Genomic DNA, 27,769 nt, shown 5'->3' with positions numbered 1-27,769 from the left:
TATTGGAGTAGTGACACCCCTCTGAGCATTTCGTTTCAGGATCTTTGACATCTGACCTTGAGTGATGCCATACTGCCGAGCAATAGCACGCTGTTTCATGCCGTAATTTCGTAAAGCCACCACTCCATGACAAACAGCATTGTCGAGTTGACAGACTATCTCCAGAGGAAGCGGCAATAACTTTTGGAGACGTGCAGCAGTTGTTTTCCACTAATACAGAATGCAACAACCCTTGTATACCCGACTGTGAAGCCAATCATCAAATGCACCTGTCCGTACATTTTGCCACGCCACCTGTGATATAATCCTGTTGTTGACTTCTTGCTGCGACAGACAATCAGTGACATGGTTCTTTTAACAAATAAATCACCAAAGTGTAAAAGAAACTCACCAGATTGATATACTGAGTTAAGAAAGTAAACCCAAGTCAAGAAAAAAAAAAAATTCCATATTAAATGCAAAGTCTGTATATATATATATATATATATATATATATATATATATATATATATATATATATATATATATATATATATATATATATATATATATATACACAGATGCTTATGTAAAACTCAGTTACCGACCTGGTTTCGCCCTTTTGGGGCTCATCAGGGCAACGCAGTGAGTCCTGCATACACTTATGACTCTGAAAACCTTTCGGTTATATACCAGTCACTATGCGATTTCATACCATCAGTAGTGAACCGCCATTAAGGTATCCCATCCAGCTATGCTGTACCTTAATGGGAGCGATAAGTACCATCTGCCACATGGCACATTATCTCTGGTATCCACTCATTATATGGAATCCCTTATAACTAACTTAAGGGCGAAACCAGGTCGGTAACTGAGTTTTACATACACTTATGACAGTATCTGAACTAAGATCAAAATTCTGCTCTGTCAGAGGGTTCTCTTGAGAGCTTGACAGGCAGAGCGTATGTACATGGCAGTGACGTCATTACTTGCGCTTATTGAAAGCTGGAGAACTGAACATATATTTGGATTGGTTTGCTCCCGGCTACATCTAGGGGATTCCATATGAGTGGATACCAGAGATAATGTGCCATGTGGCAGATGGTACTTATCGCTCCCATTAAGGTACAGCATAGCTGGATGGGATACTTAATGGCGGTTCACTACTGATGGTATGAAATCGCATAGTGACTGATATTATATATATATATATATATATATATATATATATACTAGCTTGGTGAGGCTCGCTACGCTCGCCTCACCAAGCGTCGATACTGAGGAACGGGCTTATTTTAGCTGAGGCTAATGACTGTACCTGAGTTGCTGTGTTGTCATGATTTTCACCAATCATAATACAAACAATTACTTTGCACAAATGTATTTGTTGTGTTTGTGATATTATATTTTTATAAGCAATTTAGGTTGAAGATTTAGGTTGAAAAAAAAAAAACAATTCAAGAAAGAACCCCCCCGCACATACATAGGGGAGGGGTAGGTGCAGACTGGAAGTTTGGGACGATTACACCTCACCACCACGTAATTCAAAACACCTCACCACCAAGTAATTCAAAATACCTCACCACCAAGTAATTCAAAACACCTCATCACCAAGTAATTTAAAACACCTCACAGCCATAAACCACGTAATAAAAACACCTCACCACCACGAAATTAAAAACACCTCACCACCACGAAATTAAAAACACCTCACCACCACGAAATTGAAACACCTCACAGCCATCAAACACGTAATGAAAACACCTCACAGCCATAAAACACGTAATAAAAACACCTCACCACCACGAAATTAAAAACACCTCACAGCCATAAAACACGTAATAAAAACACCTCACAGTCATAAAACACGTAATAAAAACACCACAGTCATAAAACACATAATAAAAACACATCACAGCCATAAAACACGTAATAAAAACACCTCACAGCCATAAAACACGTAATAAAAACACCTGTCATAAAACACGTAATAAAAACACATCACAGCCATAAACCACGTAATAAAAACACCTCACAGCCATAAAACACGTAATAAAAACACCTCACCACCACAAAATTAAAAACACCTCACAGCCATAAAACACGTAATAAAAACACCTCACACCCATAAAACACGTAATAAAAACACACCACCACGAAAGTAAAAACACCTCACAGCCATAAAACACGTAATAAGAACACCTCACCACCACGAAATTAAAAACACCTCACCACCACGAAATTAAAAACACCTCACAGCCATAAAACACATAATAAAAACACCTCACCACCACGAAATTAAAAACACCTCACCACCACGAAATTAAAAACACCTCACAGCCATAAAACACATAATAAAAACACCTCACGGCCATAAAACGCGTAATAAAAATACCTCAGCCACGAAATTAAAAACACCTCACCACCACATCATTTAAAAACACCTCACCACCAAGTAATTCAAAACACCTCACCACCACGTAATTCAAAACACCTCACCACCACGTAATTCAAAACACCTCACCACCAAGTAATTCAAAACACCTCACCACCAAGTAATTCAAAACACCTCACCACCACATAATTCAAAACACCTCATCACCAACTAATTCTATACACCTCACCACCACATAATTAAAAACACCTCACCACCAATTAATTCAAAACACCTCACCACCACATAATTAAAAACACCTCACCACCACGTAATTATAAATACCTCACCACCAATTAATTCAAAACACCTCACCACCATGTGATTTAAAAACATCTCACCACCACGTCATTTAAAAACACCTCACCACATAATTCAAAATACCTCACCACCACGTGATTCAAAACCACCACAACGTTATTAAAAACATTTCACAACCACGGAAACAAAAGTTTGAGGGAGTCGTTAAGTGAGAACACAGACACTGCCCAGATGTGTAGATATATAGATAAATGACTGTACCCGAGTTGCCGTTTTGTCATGGTTTAAACCAATCATAATTCAAACAATTATTTTGCACAAATATATTTGTAATATACAGTGGGGAGAACAAGTATTTGATACACTGCCGATTTTGCAGGTTTTCCCACTTACAAAGCACGTAAAGGTCTGTAATTTTTATCATAGGTACACTTCAACTGTGGAAGACGGAATCTAAAACAAAAATCCTGAAAATCACATTGTATGATTTTTAAGTAATTAATTTGCATTTTATTGCATGAAATAAGTATTTGATCACCTACCAACCAGTAAGAATTCCGGCTCTCACAGACCTGTTAGTTTTTTCTTTAAGAAGCCCTCCCATTCTCCACTCATTACCTGTATTAACTGCACCTGTTTGAACTCGTTATCTGCATAAAAGACGTCTCCAGACCGTCTCCGACCACAAAGACCGCAAAGACCGCAAAGACCGACCGCAAAGCCGTCTCCAGACCTGTCCACACTCAATCAGACTCCAACCTCTCCACAATGGGCAAGACCAGAGAGCTGTCTAAGGACATCAGGGACAAATTTGTAGACTTGCACAAGGCTGGGATGGGCTACAGGACAATAGGCAAGCAGCTTGGTGAGAAGGCAACAACTGTTGGCGCAATTATTAGAAAATGGAAGAAGTTCAAGATGACAGTCAATCTCCCTCGGTCTGGGGCTCCATGCAAGATCTCACCTCGTGGAGCCTCAATGATCATGAGAAAGGTGAGGGATCAGCCCAGAACTACACGGCAGGACCTGGTCAATGACCTGAAGAGAGCTGGGACCACAGTATCAAAGAAAACCATAAGTAACACACTACGCCGTCATGGATTAAAATCCTGCAGCGCACGCAAGGTCCCTCTGCTCAAGCCAGCGCATGTCCAGGCCCGTCTGAAGTTTGCCAATGACCATCTGGATGATCCAGAGGAGGAATGGGAGAAGGTCATGTGGTCTGATGAGACCAAAATAGAGCTTTTTGGTTTAAACTCCACTCGCCGTGTTTGGAGGAAGAAGAAGGATGAGTACAACCCCAAGAACACCATCCCAACCGTGAAGCATGGAGGTGGAAACATCATTCTTTGGGGATGCTTTTCTGCAAAGGGGACAGGACGACTGCACCGTATTGAGGGGAGGATGGATGGGGCCATGTATCGCGAGATCTTGGCCAACAATCTCCTTCCCTCAATAAGAGCATTGAAGATGGGGCGTGGCTGGGTCTTCCAGCATGACAACGACCCGAAACACACAGCCAGGGCAACTAAGGAGTGGCTCCGTACGAAGCATCTCAAGGTCCTGGAGTGGCCTAGCCAGTCTCCAGACCTGAACCCAATAGAAAATCTTTGGAGGGAGCTGAAAGTCTGTGTTGCGCAGCGACAGCCCCGAAACCTGAAGGATCTGGTGAAGATCTGTATGGAGGAGTGGGCCAAAATCCCTGCTGCAGTGTGTGCAAACCTGGTTAAGAACTACAGGAAACGTCTGATCTCTGTAATCGCAAACAAAGGTTTCTGTACCAAATATTAAGTTCTGTTTTTCTGATGTATCAAATACTTATTTCATGCAATAAAATGCAAATTAATTACTTAAAAATCATACAATGTGATTTTCAGGATTTTTGTTTTAGATTCCGTCTTCCACAGTTGAAGTGTACCTATGATAAAAATTACAGACCTTGTCGTGCTTTGTAAGTGGGAAAACCTGCAAAATCGGCAGTGTATCAAATACTTGTTCTCCCCACTGTACGTGATATCACATTTTATAAACAATTGAAGTTGAAAAAAAAAAATTCCCCCAAAAATTCCCCCCCCAAAAAATAAAAATTGGAAAATTTTTCAAAAATAATACCCTTAGGACATACCGACGGGAGAGATATGTGCATTCCAGAAGTTTGGTACGATTTCACAAAAGTTTGAGAAAGTAGTTCAGTGACAACACAGGACAGGACAGACGCTGCATATATATATATATATATATATATATATATGTATTATATCCTTACTATCCTTCATGGACCATTGTGTTTGTTTGTGAGTGTGTTTATCACACTACTCCTCCTAAAGTTCTGGGTCAATTGCATCAAAACTTGCTACATAGGATCAGCATGATCCCAATTGGTCCATAGGTCCATGTGATCCATAGGGGTGTTTTTTTAAAATATTTTCCAGTTGTCTTGGGGGGGGGGGGCAGGAATTCACTATTTAAATGTGTATCATGCAACGCCGCTCCAGGTGGGAAAGGGTATTACAAGTCCCACCATTTACCATACAGTATTTCTGCCCCACGGTTTCCAATGCCGTGAGGTGTCTCTAATCATGCAGCAAGAGGTAATTTGAAATACACGTTTGAATTAGGATAACAAGGCAACCCCCTGGCCGCTGCTGCTTCCAGTATATATAATAAACAGACATCTCAACAAATGGATCTATATCATACAAACAAACTCCAAGCGTGCAGTACATGCTTCTCACAAGATAACACAAACTCGCTTCAAAACAAATTAATTATCAACTTGGTTTCTATATCTTGTCATTGCATTTGTTGTACCATATTTATCTTCCAAGCTTATCTGTGCTATTCGCATTAATCACATTGGCTCAACATCACAAATAAAGACACTACTGCCACTCTTGTCTTAGCAGTCCTGAAAAAACTGTGGAAAGGCATCATTGGCCTTAAGAGTGCTAACTAGCAATTTTGTCACAATAAAAAAATGCTCTTCAAATAAAATTATTTCAGCAGTGGAGGAATAATTATCAGCAAAATCAGTTATGTGTAAAATGTTCTTGCAAGCCCTTTTTCCTGCTGAGCTTGTACAAGTTTCTGGAGGGCACCATGCGTTGTGGCGAAACCTTCCATTTGGCCATGGAGCATCAGTAGGGAGTCGTCATCTATAAAAATCGTTCTCTGCAGGAATAACCTTTACAACTGTGTCTTCAATCTGAATAGCCTTCCAGATAAAAATTTTTTAAAAAAAAGAATAAAGTATGGCGATAAAAAGCCACTGGAATCACAAGCACATTCGTTTTGTGCCATTGTGAAATTGAGCCAAAGTGAAAAACGTCATGAATCATATGGGAGATTTAAAGTGACAAGTAATAATAATAAATAACATTTTTAAAATGTAAAAATAAAAAAATGCAGGGAAGGTATTCAAAGAAGTCAAAGAAGTTGAAGAAGAAGAAGTGGAAAGAAGAAGGAGAATTAAAATGGGATGTTTTGGGTCTGCCAAAAGGTATGTAAAAACAAGGTAGGGATGGTCACAAAACATCATCATGTGAAACCATCCCTGCATCATTCTTTGAATAATAGTGGAGATAGGAATGTCAACAATGGCAACTTGCACGCAACATATACATGAATACACTCATACAGACACACACACACAAAAGATGTAGAGATGATTCAACATGATTATTTTTTATGACCATCCCTACATTGTTTACATACTTTTTGGCATACCATTCCTACATTTTTAGATTAATTTTTTTATTATTATTACTTATTTCTGAACTTATTGTACAGTATTTACATTTAAAAAAAAAGTACAGTATTTACATGTTGGATAATTTTATTTTAATTGCTCTATGAAATATCTTATTGTTAAAACTGTCCGTTGAACATGAACAGAGGAACACAAAGGATGTGAAGACTGAACAGTAGTTACTCAAATATGGTTTTCTGTTGTCAGGCTGTCAGTAATATTCCACCGTTAACCACACTCACACATATATATATATATATATATATATATATATATATATATATATATATATATATATATATATATATATATATATATATATATATATATATATATATATATATATGTGCTTGGCCCTCGGTGTCACCTCTAGGCCCGCCCCCACCAGGCTCATTGCATAGGGCAACGAAGGGACAAGGGGAGATGGCGGGGCGACGCTAGCCATAGACATGCAGCTATGCCTAAACTGTGAAATTCTTTAAAGTTATAAAAATTGAGTCGTCATTGATCTTCCCACTGTAAAATGCAGAAGATTCATGTTGAATCCAAACAATGAGCTTAAAGGTGAGGCTTTATGCCTAACCTTTATGCAGGTTATTTTGGGTTAGGCTTTCTGAACAGAAGATGAAGAAGTCAAAGAAGTTGAAGAAGAAGTGGAAAGAAGGAGAATTAAAATGGGATGTTTTGGGTCTGTCAGTTTTGTAGCTCAGCAATGCTTTCCAAGAGCTTCAGGAGTATTGTTGGATGTGAAATCCTCTGTAGACGACTGGTACCTAAGTACATTACAAGTTGATAAGTTTGTATCTTGGTTTTGTTTGAAGATTTGTATTGCATGAAACAACTGGAGTTTCCGTGCCATCCCTACGCAGGAAGTCCGAACGACTTACTGATACCAAATCTACAATCCAGTATTTTTGCATGGGTATTTAAGATGTATGTAAGTTTTGTAAATACTCAAATGCATTGGAAGAAGAAGAACCACCTTTAGAGGCCATTTTCCCCCACAGAGCAGGGGTTGGCCTTTTTCGTAGTCCCCTTTTTGAAGCAATGTTTTATGGCCGGATGCCCTTCCTGCCGCCAACCCTGTTAGTCACCTCTTGCGACACACAGGGAATTACCAGTGAACAGGTACACAATTTGCCGACCTCGGAAGGATGACAGGCTGTGTCAACCCCCCTGGTGTTAATTCAGCGATCGACCGGGATTCGAACCCAGGATCCTAGGATCCCAAGCTGCACCCTAACCGCTAAGCCAACACCAGGTTACTCAAATGCATGGGAAGGTCAAAAGAATATTGTTTTGCTGTGAAAAACTGCATTACAGAACAGCTGCAACTTCAGTGAAATGACCTTCATTTAGCTTCCCCACTTCCCTTCCCCCAGATAAATTGAAAACATCCCTCAAGCAACTTTGGTTCATTGTTTGGAAACATAGTGACTTTGATGGCTGATTTAATGGTACTGACTAATTAAAGGCATTTACACAAATCAGGGACATGTTATGGAGACAAATGTAATTTGGCTAAACCATGAGCCAAATTGTAGTTGTAGCTCATAACAACCCGCAAATAAGTAAATTGCTGCTTAAAACTAGGCAAAAGTTGCAGCTTGAGGTTGTTGTTGCTTTGTTTCATATGCAGCCTGTGGCTGCTGGTTGCATGATTTTCTGGGAGCGTGGCTGTGCCGCTGATGCAGTCAGTGCCCCTGGTCCCAGTAAGCTGGTACTCATTTTGCCGATCTCAGAAGGATGGCAGGCTGAGTCAACCCAGCTGGTGTTAATTGAATGGCCAGACAGGGGCTCAACCTCAAGACTCTAAGATTGTAAGCCAGCCACCTTAACTCTTAAGCCAACACCATAACACATACCTCAACAATTTTCAGGGGAAGGGGGACATGAGTGCATAGCAAGAAGCCAACATGACGTGGGGTCTGCATGGCCCTTTAGCAGGACCAGGAATGCACTTATTGCCACTTGTGCTACCATTTCTGGGAAAATAATTTTAAGGGGTGGGGATGAGGGTTAACGTTATTTTGTGTACAGTACAGTCCAAAAAATAAAGGAATAGGACCAAAAGAGAAATACTGAAGTAGGCAAGAAAGGAATAGGAACAGTCAGTCATATGACTTTTTTAAAATCCCATTACGTAAGTGAGCAAATGGTGAGAGCAGCAGCTTTACGTCACAAAGGACACTTCAAGCTGCTAACGATTTTCCAAGATGGAAAAAGCAAATAAACCACTGGAATTTCTCCAGGTCTTTTGCAGTTCAGTCCCAGTAACATAATAGACTGTGAAAATAAGGTCTGAAAATGTAAAATTAAGGCGAAAACGATTGAAATGTAAGGCCTGTCGCCATATGCCCTCCCACCAGGAGTGGCACTACACAGTACACATTTACATGGAGAATTTGCGTCGATCCCCTCTTCAGAACCCTTAGGGAAGGAAGGGGGGGGGGGGGGGGGTGACCAAGTATAAAACCAAATTTGTCTTAGGAATTATGACACCCTTCGTCCCCCTGGCAAGTTTGATTGAAATTGGTTAACAAACGACCAAAGATAGACACTAAATTGGGTATTTTAGTAAGATGATGAAGATGATGATAAAGGATTATGTAACTCGCCAAGCACTCAATTGTTGTAAACTTGCACTCTCAAATGCCGGTCCGCACGTGATATGGAGCACACAACACGGAGTTGTTGCACATAATATAATTAATTATGTTCAGGTGGAACAGCATTCAGGTAAACAATGTTTCCAAAAAGCATATAATATATTAATATTCCACTCGTAAGTAATTAATCACTTATTCAAACTTTTCATAAAATGTATGAAATCAGCTGCAAAGAAAACTGCTTCATAATCGTTTATGAGATCGATATGCTATCAGCCCTCCTCCAAAAACTATGGGGGTAAGGTAGGGGAGGGGGGGGGGGGGGAAGGGGGAGGACAACATGCCCCCCACAGATTGACGCCCAAGTACATACTATATAGATATGTGCAAACCCTGACTAAAATCACATCATTATTTTGTCCCATGAGACAATCCCATTGTTCCTGCTAGTGGTTTCCTTCAACCTCCCAACAGTTCCTCATCCATCACTCCAATATCAATTAGTAGGTCAACACATTGCAAATAAACACATGACAAGATTGTTATCTTTCTATTCTCAGTTACCTAAAATATCCATGGGGCCAACAGGGGCCCACCCTACATGGCACACAAATTTTAGTTTGGGTATGTGGATATGTTATATGCGACCATAGTTAGTAAATAAATAAATAAATAAATAAAAATCAGGTTCATGAATAAACATGGATAAAGCCCTGCAGATACCTTGCCCAATGGCTTACAGAGCAAATCCAAGATGGCTGCCATATCACATTATCCGGTAATTGGTATTTTGGTTGTACAACAGGAATCATGGCACAACAAGACTTCATATAAAGTTCCAATCAAATGTATGAGGTGATTCTATAATGTGGATATACTTTAATTCATTAAAATGGGAAATTTCAGTTTGCTAGGTAATTTACATGTAAAAACAGAATATAAATTACATAAAACATAGTACATGTATATTTTTGCTAAATATTCAGTAGCATTGTCAAATATTACAAATTGTAGTGGTCATTTTGAACATTGTGAATACTTGACATCTTTAATATGTTCTAGATCTAGCTGATTCTTCTGTATCCGAGTCATCTGACGTGTCTTGCACAATTGGCATGGGCACATTTCCCAGGTGTGCTTGTGCATCGGCACCTAATGTAACAGGAAACTCCCCTCAAAGAACATCAACAGTTCCTGCACTCACATATTTTACACTTGAACAGGCTTTGGTCATTCTCTCTGGTCAGTATGCAGATGTAGAACCCTTGGGCTCTGGTGGTGTCCCTGTATCTTCACCGCCAGTCGAGCCAAAGAGATTGTAAGGCGGAATTGCGGCGTTTTCCAAATTAACCCGCTTGCCATTGATGGTGGTCAGAGCACAACGTTGCACATGCTGTTTTAATAAGTCTTTTGTGGGTGACCATAGATTTACAGTCATCATTGTTTTTAACTGTACACACTGATGCGTAGATTTATCACATCAGCAAACACCTTCAGGTTTAATTGATTGTCATTTTCAAACACTTCACATGCAGGCATCTCGATAGACTTTATTGCCTCAAACCATATCTTCTTCCTCATACCGTATGGATAGCTTGTCGTATCCATTCCAATAAGACTGTGGATAAAGGGTAGACAGTAGCACAGTGATGGTCCAGATGCAGTTGCGATGGCATGGCTATATGGCAATATGGCATGGTAGATATTTGTCGACCTCAGTGCGGATCCACAGCTCTAAGTCATCCAAAGTGGTCTGTGCTGGCATAATAAAAGACAATGGTGTTGGTGTGATTTGCATGGATTATGACTGGTTTAGACACCTTCTGTGCAGCATTAGTCGCACATCTGCCACTTCCTGAGTAGATTCTAGTTTAGGAACTGGTGACACCATTTGATCAGAAACTACGACAGTCTTTGTCTCCCCTTTGTATCCGCCGCCTAAGTAGAGGAATAGCCAAGAATGCCTCAACCTGTTTTCTGACCATTCTTCACATACTAATTCATGGAGGAGTGCTGCTTTATTTTTATTTCCATAAATGTGTGATTATAACCTTATATGAAGTCTTTATGTGCACTGGTTCCTGTTATATAGTCAAAAGAGCAATTACCAGATATGGTGGCCATCTTGGATTCACTCTAAGCCATTGAGCAAAATATGTGCTTGGTGGCCCAGCCTGAATTTGTTAGTGGTCCCACAGAACATACCCACATGCCCAAACCAAAAATAGCTCGCCATGTACGGTGGACCCCTGTTGGAGGGGTCTAGATACCTGAGTAAAGGTTCATAGAGGACCTTGTACATGTATTAAATGTAGGACAAGGAAACCAAATCATTGTACTTTTATGTAAATTGCAAAGACTTCAGGAGATAATTCATCAACTGTTAATGGAATTTGAAGATGTCATCCCAACCTGGCTCATGAGCAAGGTGCTGGTATGGGAACAAAGCAGGCCCAAGAAGATTTTATTTCTAATCTCACATTAAGGGTTTCCTGTATTTATACGAGACAATTACCTGCAGGTTTGTGCAGACGCTAGTCAGAAGGTCATAGGCCACGTCACGGGACAAGAGTGAAACAAACATATGCTGAAAAAGGAGGAAACAATGATGTTAAAATAAGAGACAATAACCATGTTAGCCACCTGTTCTAGTCATTTGCATATAGCATGTTATATAACCACATGTTACAGGACTTATAGCTGGTTGGTCAATTATGCTTCACCTTTTCATTATCGAATGTGAGGATGTGCAGAGCATTAGGGACCACCATTGCAGTTTTCTGTTTTTTCACCGAGCATACCGAAGTCGTGGAGATCTCAACCTACGGAGAAGAAAGGTTGTAAATAAATGGACATGGAGTTGCTTTTATGACAAGAAAGTTATCCTCTTAAAAGGTGTCTCTGGAATGTTCAGCCACAGAAACTGTACTGAGTTATGAACCACAAATGTGGTACCATGGAGAGGCACCTTGACAGGTCAGAATCAGAACAAATAATTACTGGTAAAAAGGTGGTAGGTAGGGTATAGAAAGGTAAGCTATCATACATGTACGACAGACTTGGCATTTAATATGGAATTTTTATTTTTCTTGACTTGGGTTTACTTTCTTAACTCAGTTTATCAATCTGGTGAGTTTCTTTTACACTTTGGTGATTTATTTGTCAAAAGAACCATGTCACTGATTGTCTGTCACAGCAAGAAGTCAACAACAGGATTATATCACAGGTGGCGTGGCAAAATGTACGGACAGGTGCATTTGATGATTGGCTTCACAGTTGGGTATACAAGGGTTGTTGCGTTCTGTATTAGTGGAAAACAACTGCTGCACGTCTCCAAAAGTTATTGCCACTTCCTCTGGAGATGGTCCGTCAACTCGACAATGCTGTTTGTCATGGAGTGGTGGCTTTACGAAATTATGGCATGAAACAGCGTGCTATTGCTCGGCAGTATGGCATCACTCAAGGTCAGGTGTCAAAGATCCTGAAACGAAATGCTCAGAGGGGTGATCCTACTCCAATACCAAGGCCAGGACGTCCCCGCAGAACCACAAGGAGGGATAATCGCCAAGCTGCACCGGTTAGTCCGCAATGGCCGTACCAAGTCAGCTAATCGGCTTTGGGCTGAGTGGCAGCAACTGACAAATGTGCCTGTATCTAGAAGGCTAGTCAACCAACGACTGGTTCAAACAGGCTATCGTGCCCGGCGTCCCCTGAGAAAGCCACGCCTGACCACACAACACCGCCAGCCCCGAATGCAGTGGGCCAGAGAGCACCGTCAATGGCAACCAGGACACTGGAATCACGTGATCTTCAGTGACGAGTCTAGATTTCTGGCCTATCGTCAAGATGGCCGCGTCCGAGTGCACAGACAAGTGCATGAAGCCTACAACAAAGATTGTATAGTGCCAAGAGTCCAAGCTGGAGGTGGTGGGGTGACCGTTTGGGCTGCTTTTCATGCAGGGGGCAAAACTGACCTTGTTGTTCTGAATGGAAACCTGAACCAGTTCAAGTACAGGGCCATTCTGGAAGAAACATTGCTTCCATTTGCTCGTGCAGTCTTTCGAGGAAACTTTGTCTTCCAAGATGACAATGCACGGCCTCATCGTGCTCGCATGATCCAACACTTTCTTACTGACCGTGGTGTAGAGCATATGGAGTGGCCTGCCATGTCCCCGGATATGAATCCGATAGAGAACTTGTGGGCAGAATTAACGCGTCAAATCGACCACTTGGACCAGCAGCCGACCTCCGTGCGTGAATTGCAGCAGGCTATTGTCACTGCATGGCAAGCGATTCCTGTCCAAACCTTGGCAAATCTCGTGAACAGCATGCCTCAATGTGTACATGCTCTCCTGAATGCTCGTGGGGGTTACACGAAGTACTGAACTGTAATTTTACTGTCTGTAATCCCAGTCGTAATTTAACTTTTGTTTTTGTTAAAAAATAATTTGGCTAATGTGCAAAATAAAGAGATACTTCTGGAAAACGTACAGAAGTTTAACACAGTACTGTCCATGAATTGAGTTCGATATCAGTTCACATCACTTTCAAGGATCAATTTATTTGTTTTGAAATGTCAAATGTGGTTTTTGTTTCTTTTAAAGGTCACATTAACAAAATCTAGAATACTTTCAACATAATTCCAATGAACTTTTGGTTCTAAGTCAACTTGAAAAGTAAGTTCACCCCCATAAAAAAAAAATTCCATATTAAATGCCAAGTCTGTATATATAGTCAAGGCTTATGGAAACGTTAAAAAAAAGATACAGAGAAGAAAGGAGTTACATCATAGGAGGGTAGGACGGAACATGTAGATATTAGACATACAAAGCAACAGTGTCTGAAAGAGAGAGGTGGAGGATCGTATAATCGTTCACCTCAGTGAAAACATGTCTGTACATTATGAATCGGTGACGTGTGGAAAACAATCCTGGAGCAAAACCTTTTTTTTTTGCCAAGGCGACTGACTGGTCAGTCAAACAGCCAGCACTACTTCAGCAATGCGAGAATTCATAACGCAGATCTACAGCTGCCCGCACCTTAAGATCCCGGTTGAAGAACCTGGCATAGAAACAGATCCAGTTTTTAGAGATAAAAAGGCGGCCCTGGTAGATCATTTCTTTCTGCAGCGCACATGAGAAACCTGCAACATAGGAGGAAATGGCAATGGTTATGAAAACGTAAAACAGCTTATTAAATAATCAGCTCTTTTCTGAAGGTACACTTAGGATTACAAACAAAGCAGTGTACTGACTGAGTAAGTTAGTGTATAAATCAAAAGGTTTCCTCTCACTGTCAATGAGGGATTCATCGAGAGGAACACCCACAAATATGCGACGAAACTGACGGTTTCCTCTCTTCCTTTTCTGGAAAAAAAGAATATAGGAAAGAAGAGGGTGGAGGTTGTAGCACAAATTTGAAGAAGGGAGAGCGCATTCATCACTTGTACTTCTTATTGAAGCAGAAGAGTTAAACAGTATTTACTTTGTCTACAACTCTGCCATGCTACTACATACCTTTGCACAAATAGAACAGATGTCCCAATTAAATCTTGAAAAGAGAAAAAGTTTAAAACAAAAGATGGCACACATTTTGTTGTGAGGCAGTTCAAAATTGAGAAGGATCTGAAGAAATCTGCTACAGTTTCGATCCCCACCTAATTATCTCTAAACTAGTGGATATCCATGTAAAGGAAGGGTTATAGGATGGTATGGGGTTTGATTGGACGGAAGGGCCAAAGAACCACAACAATAACAATCCTGTGATGAATGGAATAAATCGAGACAATATAACAACAACCCCATGACGGTTGTACTTGAAGGGCTGCCCGCCGGAATTCCATAACATAATATGGCATGAAAGACACTGACACGAGCCTACTTTTGACCGGGTCCAATGGGATAAAATGAAGAGTTGGAGATTAAAGCAGATGCCGGAAGCAGGGTTGCAAGACATTTTAAATTATTATGCCTATGGGGTTTGACGATGTGTGAAGTGGTGAGATGAGATAGGAAATGGAACAAGATGTCAAGCACAGAAAAACTTAGCCAAGACCTTAAGGCATAGACAACACACAAATCCAGTTAAAAAAAGAAAAGAAAACAGAACAGATAAACGGGTCAACTATGAAAGAAGAAGATGTAGTAAAAACATCACTTTTGAATGTAGCGGTTTTGTTAAATTCAAGGCCTTTCACTGACCATGCGTTTCATTTTGTCTTCAAACATCCAAACATAAGAGCTTCAACTAACTATGTCGTCGTCTTCTTTCATATGCACCAAATGACTGTGGGTTTGCATCATATGTTTACGGGAAGTGCGGCTGTGCTGCTGATGAAGTCCCCCGCCAGTAGTTTAGGGCAGGAATTTGTAATTTGGCCAGGGTAGCAGCAAGCCTACTTTTCGTGAAGGACATCGTGGAATTATTAACGTCCACCAACTAAGGCTGGCAGATGGGTAACCCAGTTTAACATCCATGCGAGGGACAGCACATGCTAAATACTAGGATGACCGTTTCAGATGGGCCGAGATTAAAACGAAGGACAGACAGCTCAGATGCGAGCGTGCATATCTCTACGCTATCCTGCCATCCCAACTACCCATGTGAATGATCTGAACATAATTGTTGGAATACTCAGTCACAAATATGGGACATGCATGTATGCATGCATGCCAACATAGCAGGAGGTTTTTGACAAAGACCCCCCCCCAACTCTCTCCGAAACACCTCAAATGCCATATCTTCCTCAATTTATCTTCTCTTCCCAATTTAATCCATTCCTTATCTTTAAATTGCAAATATAATGCCAATTTGGTTAGTTGTGCTATCATTCGGAGGCAGAGGTTATTTTTCATCCGTCTGTTTAATATATACAGGATATCTCACTTGGTGGACAGGTTGGGTGTTTGAGAAGGCTGAATCGATTAAATTTTGGTTAAGATCTGAATAAGGATCCAGATATGAGAATTTTTAAAATTCTTAAGTGATTCTTCACCATTGAAAGATGGGGCCAAAAACGATATATATATATAGATATATATATATATATATATATATATATATATATATATATATATATATATATATATATATATATATATATATATATATATATATATCATGATAATTCAAAAAGTTGTGGATGAGTTATGACAAACTCAGGTTTACGAGTTTATTAGGTGGCAAGAATAAGCCGTTCTTTTTAATGAGATAGTTTCCAAATTTAACTTTTGGTGCATTTCCAAAAACCTTTGAGCAAACAAATGAAGTTCCATAATTTTAAAGTTGGGTCTATAGGCGTGTCTTTTCCAAGCATGTGTGTGCATCAGTAATTCCCGACTTCAGGTTACCAGCTTTTCCAAAAGTAAAACACATGGTGCTGACTTTATACAGTATCTCATAGATTGCTAACATTAAAAATGCTTCGCACAATATGTTTGGGAAGGGGGTGAGAACATTACTTTGAATGGTGGTTCAGGACCTGACCTCATTATATGTATATACGAGAAGTGGAGGGAGTCGGGAAGTATTTTCCCTGCCAGTGAAACTCGGCACAGATGAGAGGCCTTGCACATGTAGTTTCCCAGCGGTGGATGAGTTTCCTGATGCCTTTTACTTGAGCATTCTTGTTCCAATAACCTCTAATTTCATAAATAAATACCCCAAAAAACTTTTATTTTCAAAGAAAGGTTAATCAAGTTGCTGGAAATATGAACAAATTTAAATTACCTAATTGACCATTTCAACAAGATATATCCTACAAGTGACGGGAAAAGTTCAAGTTAATCTATCAATTTTAATTATTTCATGGACTATTATATTTTGACCGGCCCGTTTTGCTTTATAAACTTTGGCCTAGAAAAGTATTAACTCCCCCCCCATTTTGCTATTTGATGCCACATGAGCTTATTTCATGATGCATTAAAATCAAACTTAATATATAGAGTCAAACTTACTGTATTAACAGTATTTAAGCCAACCAGGTTGCATGGGCACAGGTAAATTGTGGTGGGTTGTCCTGATGAGCTCCAACAAGAGCAAATATGGTCGATGACTCCACAATCCTTTACTTATGACCTTAAATCCTCGGTCTTTTAAATAAAGTTGAGTATGCACTGCTGAAGCTATCTGGGCATGGAGCGAAGCTGTACGCATGTGCTCATGGTGTATAAATGCCATGGTGCATTTATTGGGTCGGAATGGTCATAATTTGCTATACGTATATGCATTGGCCTAAAAAAAAGTATTAAACTCCCTCCCCACCCCCCTCCAAAATGTTCACGCCACATCAGCTTATTTCATGATGCATTAAAATCATACTTGATATATAGAGTCAAAATTATAATCAAACACAATGTACTTAATATATTTTATTTCATCCCCCCCCCCTATTCAGCATCGAGGCTCATGAACAAGATGCAACATGGAATGGATACAGACAAAAAAAAAACGAGAAGAACAGCAGAAAGAGGAGGAAACAACCAAGAACAGGGAAGAATGACAAAATAAAATAGAGGTTGACATGGAGAAAATAGAGATGTGGACCAATATTTGAACCCAGGCTAGACACAGCTTAAAGGTGAGTGTGCAACGGGATGTCCAGTTTAACGCCCATCCAAAGGACGGCACACACACACATTGATGAACAACACAACATGAAATTAAAACAAAAAAAGTTTTTTTTAAAGGAGATTTTTATTGTTCATTCCTGTGACCAGGAGCGTCGAGAGCTAGCCCAGGCCCTGAGGCAAACAACTTTGGGGCCCCTCCCCCACACTTTCCCTCTTTTATAACTTAAGGAACTTTCTTTAATGAAAGAAAAAAAAAAAAAAAAAACTTTATAAAAACAAATGGTCACTTTTATTTAGCCACATGATCGAAAATAAAGGAGATAGCAGGACGTTTGGACCGATTGAGTCAATTCGCACCATTAACTGTTGAACACTTTCTCCATAAGATTGGCAAAGAATGTGAGAAGATGGTTAATAATTTTATTTGGACAAAGAGGAAACAAACGCATTTCTTTGTAATGCACATTTCTTGTTAATAACCATTTTCTGTAAAGTTTGAAGCTGTACCATTAACAGCGGTAAATGTTTTGTTTCCAGCAAGAAAGCCGGCAAGTAACGCAAAATCAGCTTCTGGGTTTAAATGTAACGATGAGGAAATGAGGATGAGCCGATGAGGGGTTTCACTGTACTGTTTAAAAAAAATTACAGAAGCTCGGGCCCCTCAACGGACCCCGGGCCTCGAAGGAGCAACCCTCCCTCCCCCCGCACCCTCCCTCTCGACGCCCCTACCTGTGACTGTTATATAGCACTAATTGGAAAAGGATGATGAAGGTGGTGATGTTGATGCTGGAGATGAAGCTGATGGAAGAGGAGGATGTGGCATGCCTGCAGAAGTAGATGGCACTGGCTCTGGAACATCTTGAACCTCTGCACATGAAGTTGATGATGCTGGCTCCCTTTCCACCATCTTGAAAAATCTGTCCAAGGAAGACTGGGCATTGGCCCTCTTCTTCTCATCATAAATTACCATGTCGCAGCTGAGGGCATCGGTGATGGTTCTTGCCACTTTGATGAACCTATCAAGGTTAGGGTCTTCAGTCTCAAATGGGGCGAAGCCCTTGTCAATAAGGTTGAAAGCTTCAGCCATGCCCTTGTTGGTAAAACTATTGGGGAATCTCGTGGACCTCCTTATCACCTCAAGCTTCCTCTGACACCTTCTGGGCGTGCAGTTCCATGAAGTCCTCATTACTGAGTGGCTGGGAATGGGATTTGTGTAGCTGCAGGACATCATCTTTTTTTTTTTGTGTACAAGATCGAGGCTCGTGTAAGAGCTAACATTAATCATACTAGGGCATGCCCGTACTATATATATATCTAAAATTATATCCCCCCCCCCTCTATTTACATGAAATGGTTTGGTTCATGAAATGTTTTGGTTCATTCGCAACGCCAAAGCGAACGGCGAACGCTTTACATGAAATGGTTTGGTCCATGAAATGTTTTGGACCATTCGCAACGCCAAAGCGAACGGCGAACGGCTTGCGAGTACAGTGACAATCCCCCCCCCCCCCCCCCCCTCTATTTACATGAAATGGTTTTTATTAGTTTTAAAACATAGTTTAACGCCAACATAGCGCCAACATAGTTTGCAAACGTGAAATAAATGAATACGCTCTCAAATGTGCCATCCGAGGCAGAGTGTGTTCGCCACGTTCGGCACACGCGATAGCTCGCTGCTCTCTGATTGGTTGAATCGTTTTTTGGACATAGCTCGGTAAGTAATTGTCCGATTAATATGAAACCTTGAAAAGGCACATCCTCGGGTCCCCAGCAATATACCTGGCAAGTTTAAAGTATATCGGACCCGTGGTTGTCGAGAAACAGCGGTCACAGACAAACAAACAAACAAACACACAGAGATTACTGGAATTATAGATAGATAAAAACAAACTGACACATGAAACATATGATAAAGGAAGCGGGAGACAAGATGGGGAGTGAGAGGGAGGCACACAAGCACAACAGTAGAGAACAGGGACATCGTGAGATCTGTGGGAGGGAGAGGGCTTGGGGGGAGAGGGCATGGGAAGAGGGGAGAGGGGGGAGGATGGGAGAGATAAAAAAAAAAAACATGGACACTGCTAGGACTTCCAGGATAGAAGTCGGTATTTCAACAAAGTGGATTTGGGGTGAATTAACGGAGGTAGCAAATATGAAGGTTTTGGATGAGGGGGAAGATAAGAGATGATGGTGAACAGCTGTTTTAAAGACCTGGAGGGAGGAGTGGGATTGAAGAGAGTGAGGGAGTTTGTTCCAGAGGTGGGAGAAAAGAGGAATGAAAGAGTGAAGGTGAGCAGAGAGTCTTGATTTTGGCAATTTCACCATAAGAGGGTTGCTGGCAGATCTTGTGCGTCCTGTCGGAATATTTGGGGGACAGAGCACAGAGAGAGAGCTGGGGGAGCAAGGCCGGAGAGGAGTTGGTAGAAGACAAAGACCAGCAACCTGCCTGCAGTGAGTGAGTGAAAGGCCCTCGGAATTGGCTTCATCACGGGAGATTCCAATAATTCTGAAAGCTTTGGTTTCAACAGCGTGAAGCCGAGCTCGGTGTGAGGCAGGAGCACCAGCCCAAAGGGGAGAGGAGTATTCCATTGAGCTGCGGATGAAAGCCTTGTATGTGGTGAGGAGCTCAGGTGTGCCAAGGAAGGATTTCGCATGATGGGGGATGTCCAGTCGGCGACTGGCTTTGAAGGCCAGCTTGGAAATGTGGTTTTCCCAGGAAAGATCATGACAGATAGTTAGACCCAAAAGCTTGAGTGACAAAACTTATTGGAGAGGATTGTTCAGAAAGTAGATGGGAGCGTTGTCCATTCGGTCTTTTCGGAGAGACATAGTGAGAGTGTGAGATTTGTCAGGATTGAAAGACATGTTCCACTTGTTTGACCAGTCTGATTTTGTCCAGGTCTGCAGAGAGTGAGGAGGTTTCAGACTGCCGATCTAAGGGATGAGGTATGGAGCGGCAGAGAGTGGAGTAATCAGCAAAGAGCAAAATAAGCAAAGAAGCTCGGGCAACGATCAGCAAAGATCTGCATCCATCTCCAACTCAAGCTGCCTGCCCAACTGAACAATCTTGCCAATCACGTATTCCTCAGTCTCCTTGAGGCCTTGGAAGTAATGCACAAACTGGGGGCAGAGCTTCTTCCACACACCATTCATGTTTGTGGCCTTCACCTCATGCCAGGACTCTGCAATGTTTTTTAAAATGCAACAGTAGCTGTTGTAACTCTTCCAATACTCCCTCAGTGTTACACCATCCTCACCTTTTGTTGCGGCTCGTGCTCAGGAATAGCTCCTATGCTGACATTACAGCTTGAAGGAATTGATCACCCCTGATCCATGGGCTGCTTTAAAAAAAACATTGCAGATTTAAAAAAAAAAACTTTTAACATAAAAAAAAACATTTATACCTCCGCCACCGAAGGTGGATGGAGGTTATATTTTCGCGCCTGTCTGTCTGTCCATGAACAAGATATCTCAAAACGTTGTGGACGGATTCGGCCGAAATTTGGTGGAGAGGTAGCGTATGTGACATGGACAAAGTGATTAGATTTTGGTGATGATCCGGATTCGGATCCGGCTAGTAGAATTTGAAAGTAATTTGTCTCCATTGGGAGATGAGATCCTGGTGTTGGCTTAGCGGTTAGGGTGCCGGCTTGGGATCCTAAGATCCTGGGTTCGAATCCCGGTTGATCACCGAATTAACGCCAGGGTGGTTGACGCAGCCTGTCATCCTTCCGAGGTCGGCAAATTGAGTACCAGTTCATTGGTAAAACATTGCTTCAAAAAGGGGACCACGGTGCCCGAAAATGGCCAACCCCCGCTCTGCTGGGAAAAATGGCCTCAAAAGGTGGTTCGTCTCCATTGGGAGATCGGGCCAAAAACGATATATAGCAGGATATCTCAAAAGGTTGTGGTGGATTTGGATGACACTTGGTGGAGAGTTTCCGTAGGACGAATCGATTCAATTTTGGTGAAGATTCGAATCCGGATCAGAGAATTTTTAAAGTGATTCTTCATCATTGAGTGATGGAGCTAAAACTAATACATTGCACAATATCTCAAAAAGTTATGGATTTGGACAAAACTTGGTGGACAGTTTGTGTATGTGGCAAGACTGAATCGATTCCATTTTGGTGAATATCTGAATATGGATTCAGATACGAGCATAAATTTTTAAGCGATTCTTCACCATTCAGATGTTGGGCGAAAAGTGATATATAACATGATATGTAAAAAAAATTGTGGACCGAGTTATGAATAAACTTGGGGGATGAGATGGTTAGGTGACAAGAACAAGCCAATTTGATTTTGGTTCAGGTTCGAATCCACAAACTGTTTAGGATACAAAACAAACTGTTTAGCCTGGCAGAGGTATGCACTCTACCAAGTAATGGGACTTTGTTTGCAAGTACAGGTGTTCGTGTGTCAGTGGCTGCCTGTGTGTGTGTATGTATGTATATATATATATATATATATATATATATATATATATATATATAGGACCATAGTTTTCTTTTTACAAAATTGAAACAACAATAACTCACATGCACCAACAAGTCATACAAATTATCGAGCGATTGCTCAAACATAAAAAGAAGTGGAAAGCCAGAACTATGCACTCGCATATTGACACCAATGCCATGGTCCACTTAAAAAGGGCATTATAATTGAATCAAACATTATTGTTCCGTATAAGCTTGGGATCCAAGGTATAATTATAATGTTGTGATACAAATAAATAAAGAACAAACCTCATCTCAGGACCAGGCAAACAACACAAATGCAGAGGACAACGTTTTGCTCATTATTCACGTGAGATGGAGGTTGCTGTTCATGGCATAATAACCACCCCCCCCCCCCCCCCCCCCCCAAAAAAGAAAAAAAAATTATTGCCACGACTTCCTGGTGGAAACTTGACACAACAAACAAAGAGGGAGTACTTTGTTTGGCATGAACAGGTGTGGTTTAAGGTGATAACATAAAAACTGGTCGAAGCAACCTTTAGCAATATCTTACATACACTGGTCCTCCTTATTCATAGTGTGAAAGAAGTAATATAATAATAAAAAAGAAAAAAAAAAGAAAAAAAAAAAGGCATGAAACAGGAAAGGAAAGAAAAGCAAAAATTCTTCTTACGTGACTGGAGCTTCGTAGGTGGATTCCGTATGATCTTGGACCATTCATTTCAGACTTGGATTTTGTACAACTACTAGTATGTCTATGGGGGGGGGGGGGTGGATGAAGGAGGAGGGACAGAATTTGTTTGAATCAAAAGCTGCTGGGAAGCAAGTACACATTGTCTAATGTTATGTAAGTAATCCTACATGATGTTTCTCTAATCTTTTGATTTCTGAATCATTCATTTAATATCTATCCACAACACTTGATGCCATAAAACGTCATGTCGTTATCTAAAGTTATTTTTAGCCAATGGCATGCTTGTGGTAGCGGTTCCGACAAACATGATAATAATGCTCCATGACCATACAGAGCAATGCCACACCAACCTCAGAGATTTGTCCGGCTGTTGATGCGCCTTGATAGTGGAGCCTTCGTTTTCCCTCACCCCTCGGTCCTCACTGTTGAAAGTGAGGGAGGAGATGTTAGTACTGTACACAGTCGTAATATAAAAATGCCACGAGTGGGATAAAGAGGGCGACATCAACAGGAAGTCTGTGCACAGACAGGGGAACTGTTCTTGGCACAAATATGCAGCGCCAGGCATGAAGGAGACACACAGAGGCAGCTTGTAGTCGCAATCTCTGCCCTTGGCAAGCATTATTAAAATAAATCGAGGATGGAAGGTAATGTACGCAAATTGACGCTCAATTAACAATTTAAGCACAACCACTCAAAATGTGTTATAATTACAATGGGAAGCGTAAATTCAGTGAACAATTCATTAGAACTGCATATAAAATTATTACAAAAGTGCTGCAGATAATGTACATTACTCAACTATCTAGAGATGAAAAGATGACAAAATCCCAAATGCCATGGGGATATACAGGGAATTAGTAAGAGGTAATCATCATCTCACCTAGCACCATAAAATGATAACGACTTACTTGACCTTAGTTGTAATGGCCCACTGTTCAGGAAAACCCTTTTCCGATGCCAAGAATGCCGACAATGGCGAAGAATCGACTTCTTATACAAAGCACGTGTAACCACACAGCTCGAATGTGGCTGACAGATCGACTGTATACTACTTTTAGATCATTTTGAGGTCAAAACAAAGTCATCTCATGCTTATTAGCCCCACGTGACAAAGATGCCATATTGTGTGTGTATATATATATATAATTTTCGAAATTCAGGATAGTAGCACATAATACATGGAAACCAGAATTAATAGTTCCCAAAGCTCTATTTTACTCTCATATTATTTCATGTTTATCGGAGTGTTTAAGCCTTACACTCCTTACAGTAAGCACGAGGAACCTCCAGCCCATGGGCAGTACCTCATCTGGCCTGCGTGGTGATATTTTGTTCAGTATTTTAAGTAGCTACTCGTATTGAACCCGTCACTTTGGTGATTGTAGTTCAACAACATAACTTTTACGTTACAGTACAGTAATATAGTTTATTGATAGTCAATATTTGCATTTTTTTTTTTATTCCAGAAACGTTTTGTTTACTGCCAACAATCCAGCATTAATTTTCGTAATAAACACACTTATTCACTAAAAAACAATATTGTGAATTTTTTAATTTTTTTCGTATACAAGATCGAGGCTCGTGAAAGAGCTAACATTAATCACACAAAATATCAAACAGACACATATAACATATAATAAGGGGAGCGGTAGACAAGATGGGGAGAGAGGGGGAAGCACACAAACAACATTTGAGAGCAGGGACCTCGGGAGATCTGTGGGAGGGAGAGGGCTTGGGGAGAGGAGGCGTGGGAAGGGGAGGGGGGTGGGGTGGGAGAAGTATAAAACACATTGAAACTGCTAGGATTCCAGGAAAGAAGTTGGTATTTCAGAAACGTGGATCTGGGGTGAATTAACGGGGTAGAAAAGATCAAGGTTTTGGATGTGGGAAGATAAGAGATGGTGGTGAACAGCTGTTTTAAAGACCTGGAGGGAGGAGTGGGATTGAAGAGAGTGAGAGTGTTTGTTCCAGAGGCAGGAGAAAAGAGGAATGAAAGACTTAAGGTGAATAGAGAGTCTTGATTTTGGCAGTTTAACCATAAGAGGGTTGCAGGTGGATCTTGTGCGACCTGTAAGAATATTTGAGGGACAGAGCACAGACAGAGCTGGGGGAGCAAGGCCGGAGAGGAGTCGGTAGAAGACAGAAAGACCACCAACCTGCCTGCGGTGAGTGAGTGAAAGGCCCGTGGAGTTAGCTTCATCGAGGGAGATTCCAATGATTCTGAAAGCTTTGGTTTCAACAGCGTGAAGCCGAGCTAGGTGTGAGGCAGGAGCACCGGCCCAGAGGGGAGAGCAGTATTCCATTGAGCTGCGGATGAAAGCCTTGTATGTGGTGAGGAGCTCAGGAGTGTCAATTTGTTTTATGTTCCCAGGAAGACAATGTCATTGTTTTTTCCAAGTTGCAAAATGCCATTCTCCTTGAATCATGAATAAGACACTGCTGTAATAGCCCAGCCTAGCACTAGACGCAAGGCCACAATGACCTCCCAAACATAACGCCATCTTACTACACCTGTGATCCTGACCCCTCTTGTCTGGGATTAAGCCAGTCGCCGATGGACGTCAGATAGTCAGCCAATTGGTTATTGTGTTCAATTGCCGTCAGCGAATTGACGGGAAGGATTGAGTACTGGATGCCAGAATGATGTGCACGCCCATAAAGGTCAAGCCTAGAGCTAGACATGATCGAGATGTTACAGAGAAAAGAGCATGACAGAATGAGAGACGAACAGAAAAATCCGGCTACCTTAATATATAGATTATGTCGGGAGGGCTGAAAGGATAATGTGGAGGTAACCAAACTTGCCTCTGAGCTGTCTATCCTAGGTACGAATCTCGAGCAAGCTATAAACTACCACCTTGGCGTTTCACTTGCATGGCTATTCATCAATGTGTGCTCCGTCCATCGGATGGACGTTAAACTGGGTGTTCTGTTTGCTAGCATTACAAATCCCTGCACTTGGTCGAGTATCCTGTGTCAGAAAGGTGACCTGTCCATGTTGTAACCCTGACGGTCTAGCCATGAAATGGCTTCAGCAGCCCTGTGCACCTAATCGCACAAGAAGGAAAACAAAAGAATCATGTAGGAATATTAAAAGTCATATAAAATATATTTCCCAATAAATATTACAACTTCTTCAATCCTCATAAGTTGTATATAATCATATTCCCTGCTACGAGCGATAGCATCAGTCTTGGCAGAAAGTGAACAGGAAGACGGGAAGGACAAGCTACACAACCGCACATGTGCTCCGTATCTTAGTACAAATTGTTGCCTGTGTACAACCTTATAGTTCGAGATAAAAGGAAATATGAATAAGAATCGTTTTGTATTACTATTGCCTTAAAAGAACTCTGAAAAGTTGGAAGTAAAAAGTGGTGAAATAAGTGAATATTTGGTTGTATCATTGGCCTTGGTTCATATGTGAAGTGAGCCTTAAGAGGCAGAAAATTGACTCAGTGCCGTGCTTTTCAGTCAGAAAGTCAAAATGATCAATTACATCACTTGTGTGTATGTGTCGTTTAAATTACCAACACATCACTAAGCACGTAGGTATCTGGCCTTCTCCACCTTTGCCTTACAGCATGATTTGATAACTTTTGGATACCAAACAATGTCCCAATCAAGTTTTATACAATTGTCTTCAAAGGAAACGGGATGTCCATGGCAGAAATATTGCATTTGTAATCGAGGTGTTTCATGAGATATCCTTTAGTATTGGAATGAGGACATTGTGCAGATGCTTTATAAAGGTGAGTGGAGTTTGGATTGCTTCATGGCAAATTAACTTTGTGAAGAAAGTGGAACTTAGTTGAACCAGCATCTTCAGCAAGGTCTTGGCTTATGCTACAATAGCCTTCAAGAACAAAGGAACCACCTTGACTAATTGAGGTGTTGAAACATTCCCGTTAACTCATCACCAGTGGAAATAAATGCTCATGAGAATATAATAGAGCAACACCAACTATATATATATATATATATATATACATGATGCAGGTGGTGTAAAGCATGGCCTTAAAATTCCACAAAGCAAGGTCCATTTTTTGTTAACTTTCCTCACTTCTACACTGCAGATTGGTGATAGTTCATGGCACAAAATCCGAAGGTCAGCGTCACAAACGTTGAACTTGGCGGTGTGGTACAGTAAGGTATTCATCAAAGTAACCCTGGATGGAATGTTCTTCCTCTCCCCTCTTCTATACATACATCCTTGGAGAGAATGTTCATGGACATCCCTCCCTCTACAAACCGCTCGTACTTGCTAGACAATGCTACAACCGGAAGTGACTGAAAAATCGCTCAAACCCTGGAAATCTTTCTGTACAGACTGAAGACCAACTTTAACATGAAAGGTTGTTACCCTTTTACACGAATCGACTTTTAGAAAATAAACATCCCACCTCAACAAACATTATAGATCTTCATGGAGTAACATGATTTAAAATAGATATATTTTGCCCTCTTTTTAGACACCTCCAAACTCTGCCACCCAATGTTGTACCATCATTTTGCGGTGGTACAAGTAGCTCAGAGCTTTGACTCTGAGTGAAACCAAGACTGCAACACAATTAACACTTTAAAAGTCCATGAAATAATTAAAATAGATCGATCAACTAAAAAAAACAAAAAAAACAAAAAAAAAAAACGTTTCTTTTCACCTGGGTCAAATATCTTTTGCTAGATTGTGATAAAGTGCACAAAAGGGGTGGTTGAAGATGTAAAAATGAAGCTGACCATATAGTCCATGGGTACATTTGTTTTCAAGGTGAAATATACCAAAAAAAAAATTGCCATTTAATGCAGGTTGTGTGCAATGACGGTGTTGGGGGTGCTATGCACAGAGTACATGCAAAACTAGCAATGAAATTTTTTTTTCGTTGTTGGGTGTTGGGTTCTGGCATAAGCCTTAATGCTCCACTAGCTTTCCTTCCTTCCCCAAAACTTTACTCCATTGCACGTGACTTTGCACAATGGCTTCGTTCATAATCTTTGTTGTTGGGAACCCTGA

The 27,769-nt window shown here is 40.9% G+C and overlaps 1 protein-coding gene across 4 annotated transcripts in view; it reads right to left on the bottom strand.

Annotated features, from left to right (window-relative positions):
* Window positions 1-27,769, bottom strand: part of LOC137429830 (GRAM domain-containing protein 2B) — a 90,420-nt gene that overhangs the window by 16,851 nt on the left and 45,800 nt on the right. For all 4 annotated transcript variants that reach the window (XM_068120119.2, XM_068120118.2, XM_068120120.2 and 1 more), the window contains exons 2-7: window positions 23,106-23,177; window positions 22,735-22,816; window positions 14,325-14,397; window positions 14,071-14,174; window positions 11,755-11,853; window positions 11,547-11,618 (exon numbers count right to left, since the gene is read on the bottom strand). In XM_068120119.2, the coding sequence (XP_067976220.2) occupies window positions 11,547-11,618; window positions 11,755-11,853; window positions 14,071-14,174; window positions 14,325-14,397; window positions 22,735-22,816; window positions 23,106-23,177 (502 nt within the window). The remainder of the gene's footprint in view (window positions 1-11,546; window positions 11,619-11,754; window positions 11,854-14,070; window positions 14,175-14,324; window positions 14,398-22,734; window positions 22,817-23,105; window positions 23,178-27,769) is intronic.

This window comes from Myxine glutinosa, chromosome 6 (assembly GCF_964187855.1).
Source record: "Myxine glutinosa chromosome 6, kmMyxGlut1.1, whole genome shotgun sequence".
NCBI classification, from domain to species: domain Eukaryota; kingdom Metazoa; phylum Chordata; class Myxini; order Myxiniformes; family Myxinidae; genus Myxine; species Myxine glutinosa.
The sequence above is the reverse complement of the archived record's forward strand: the minus strand, read 5'-3'. Positions and strand labels throughout refer to the sequence as shown.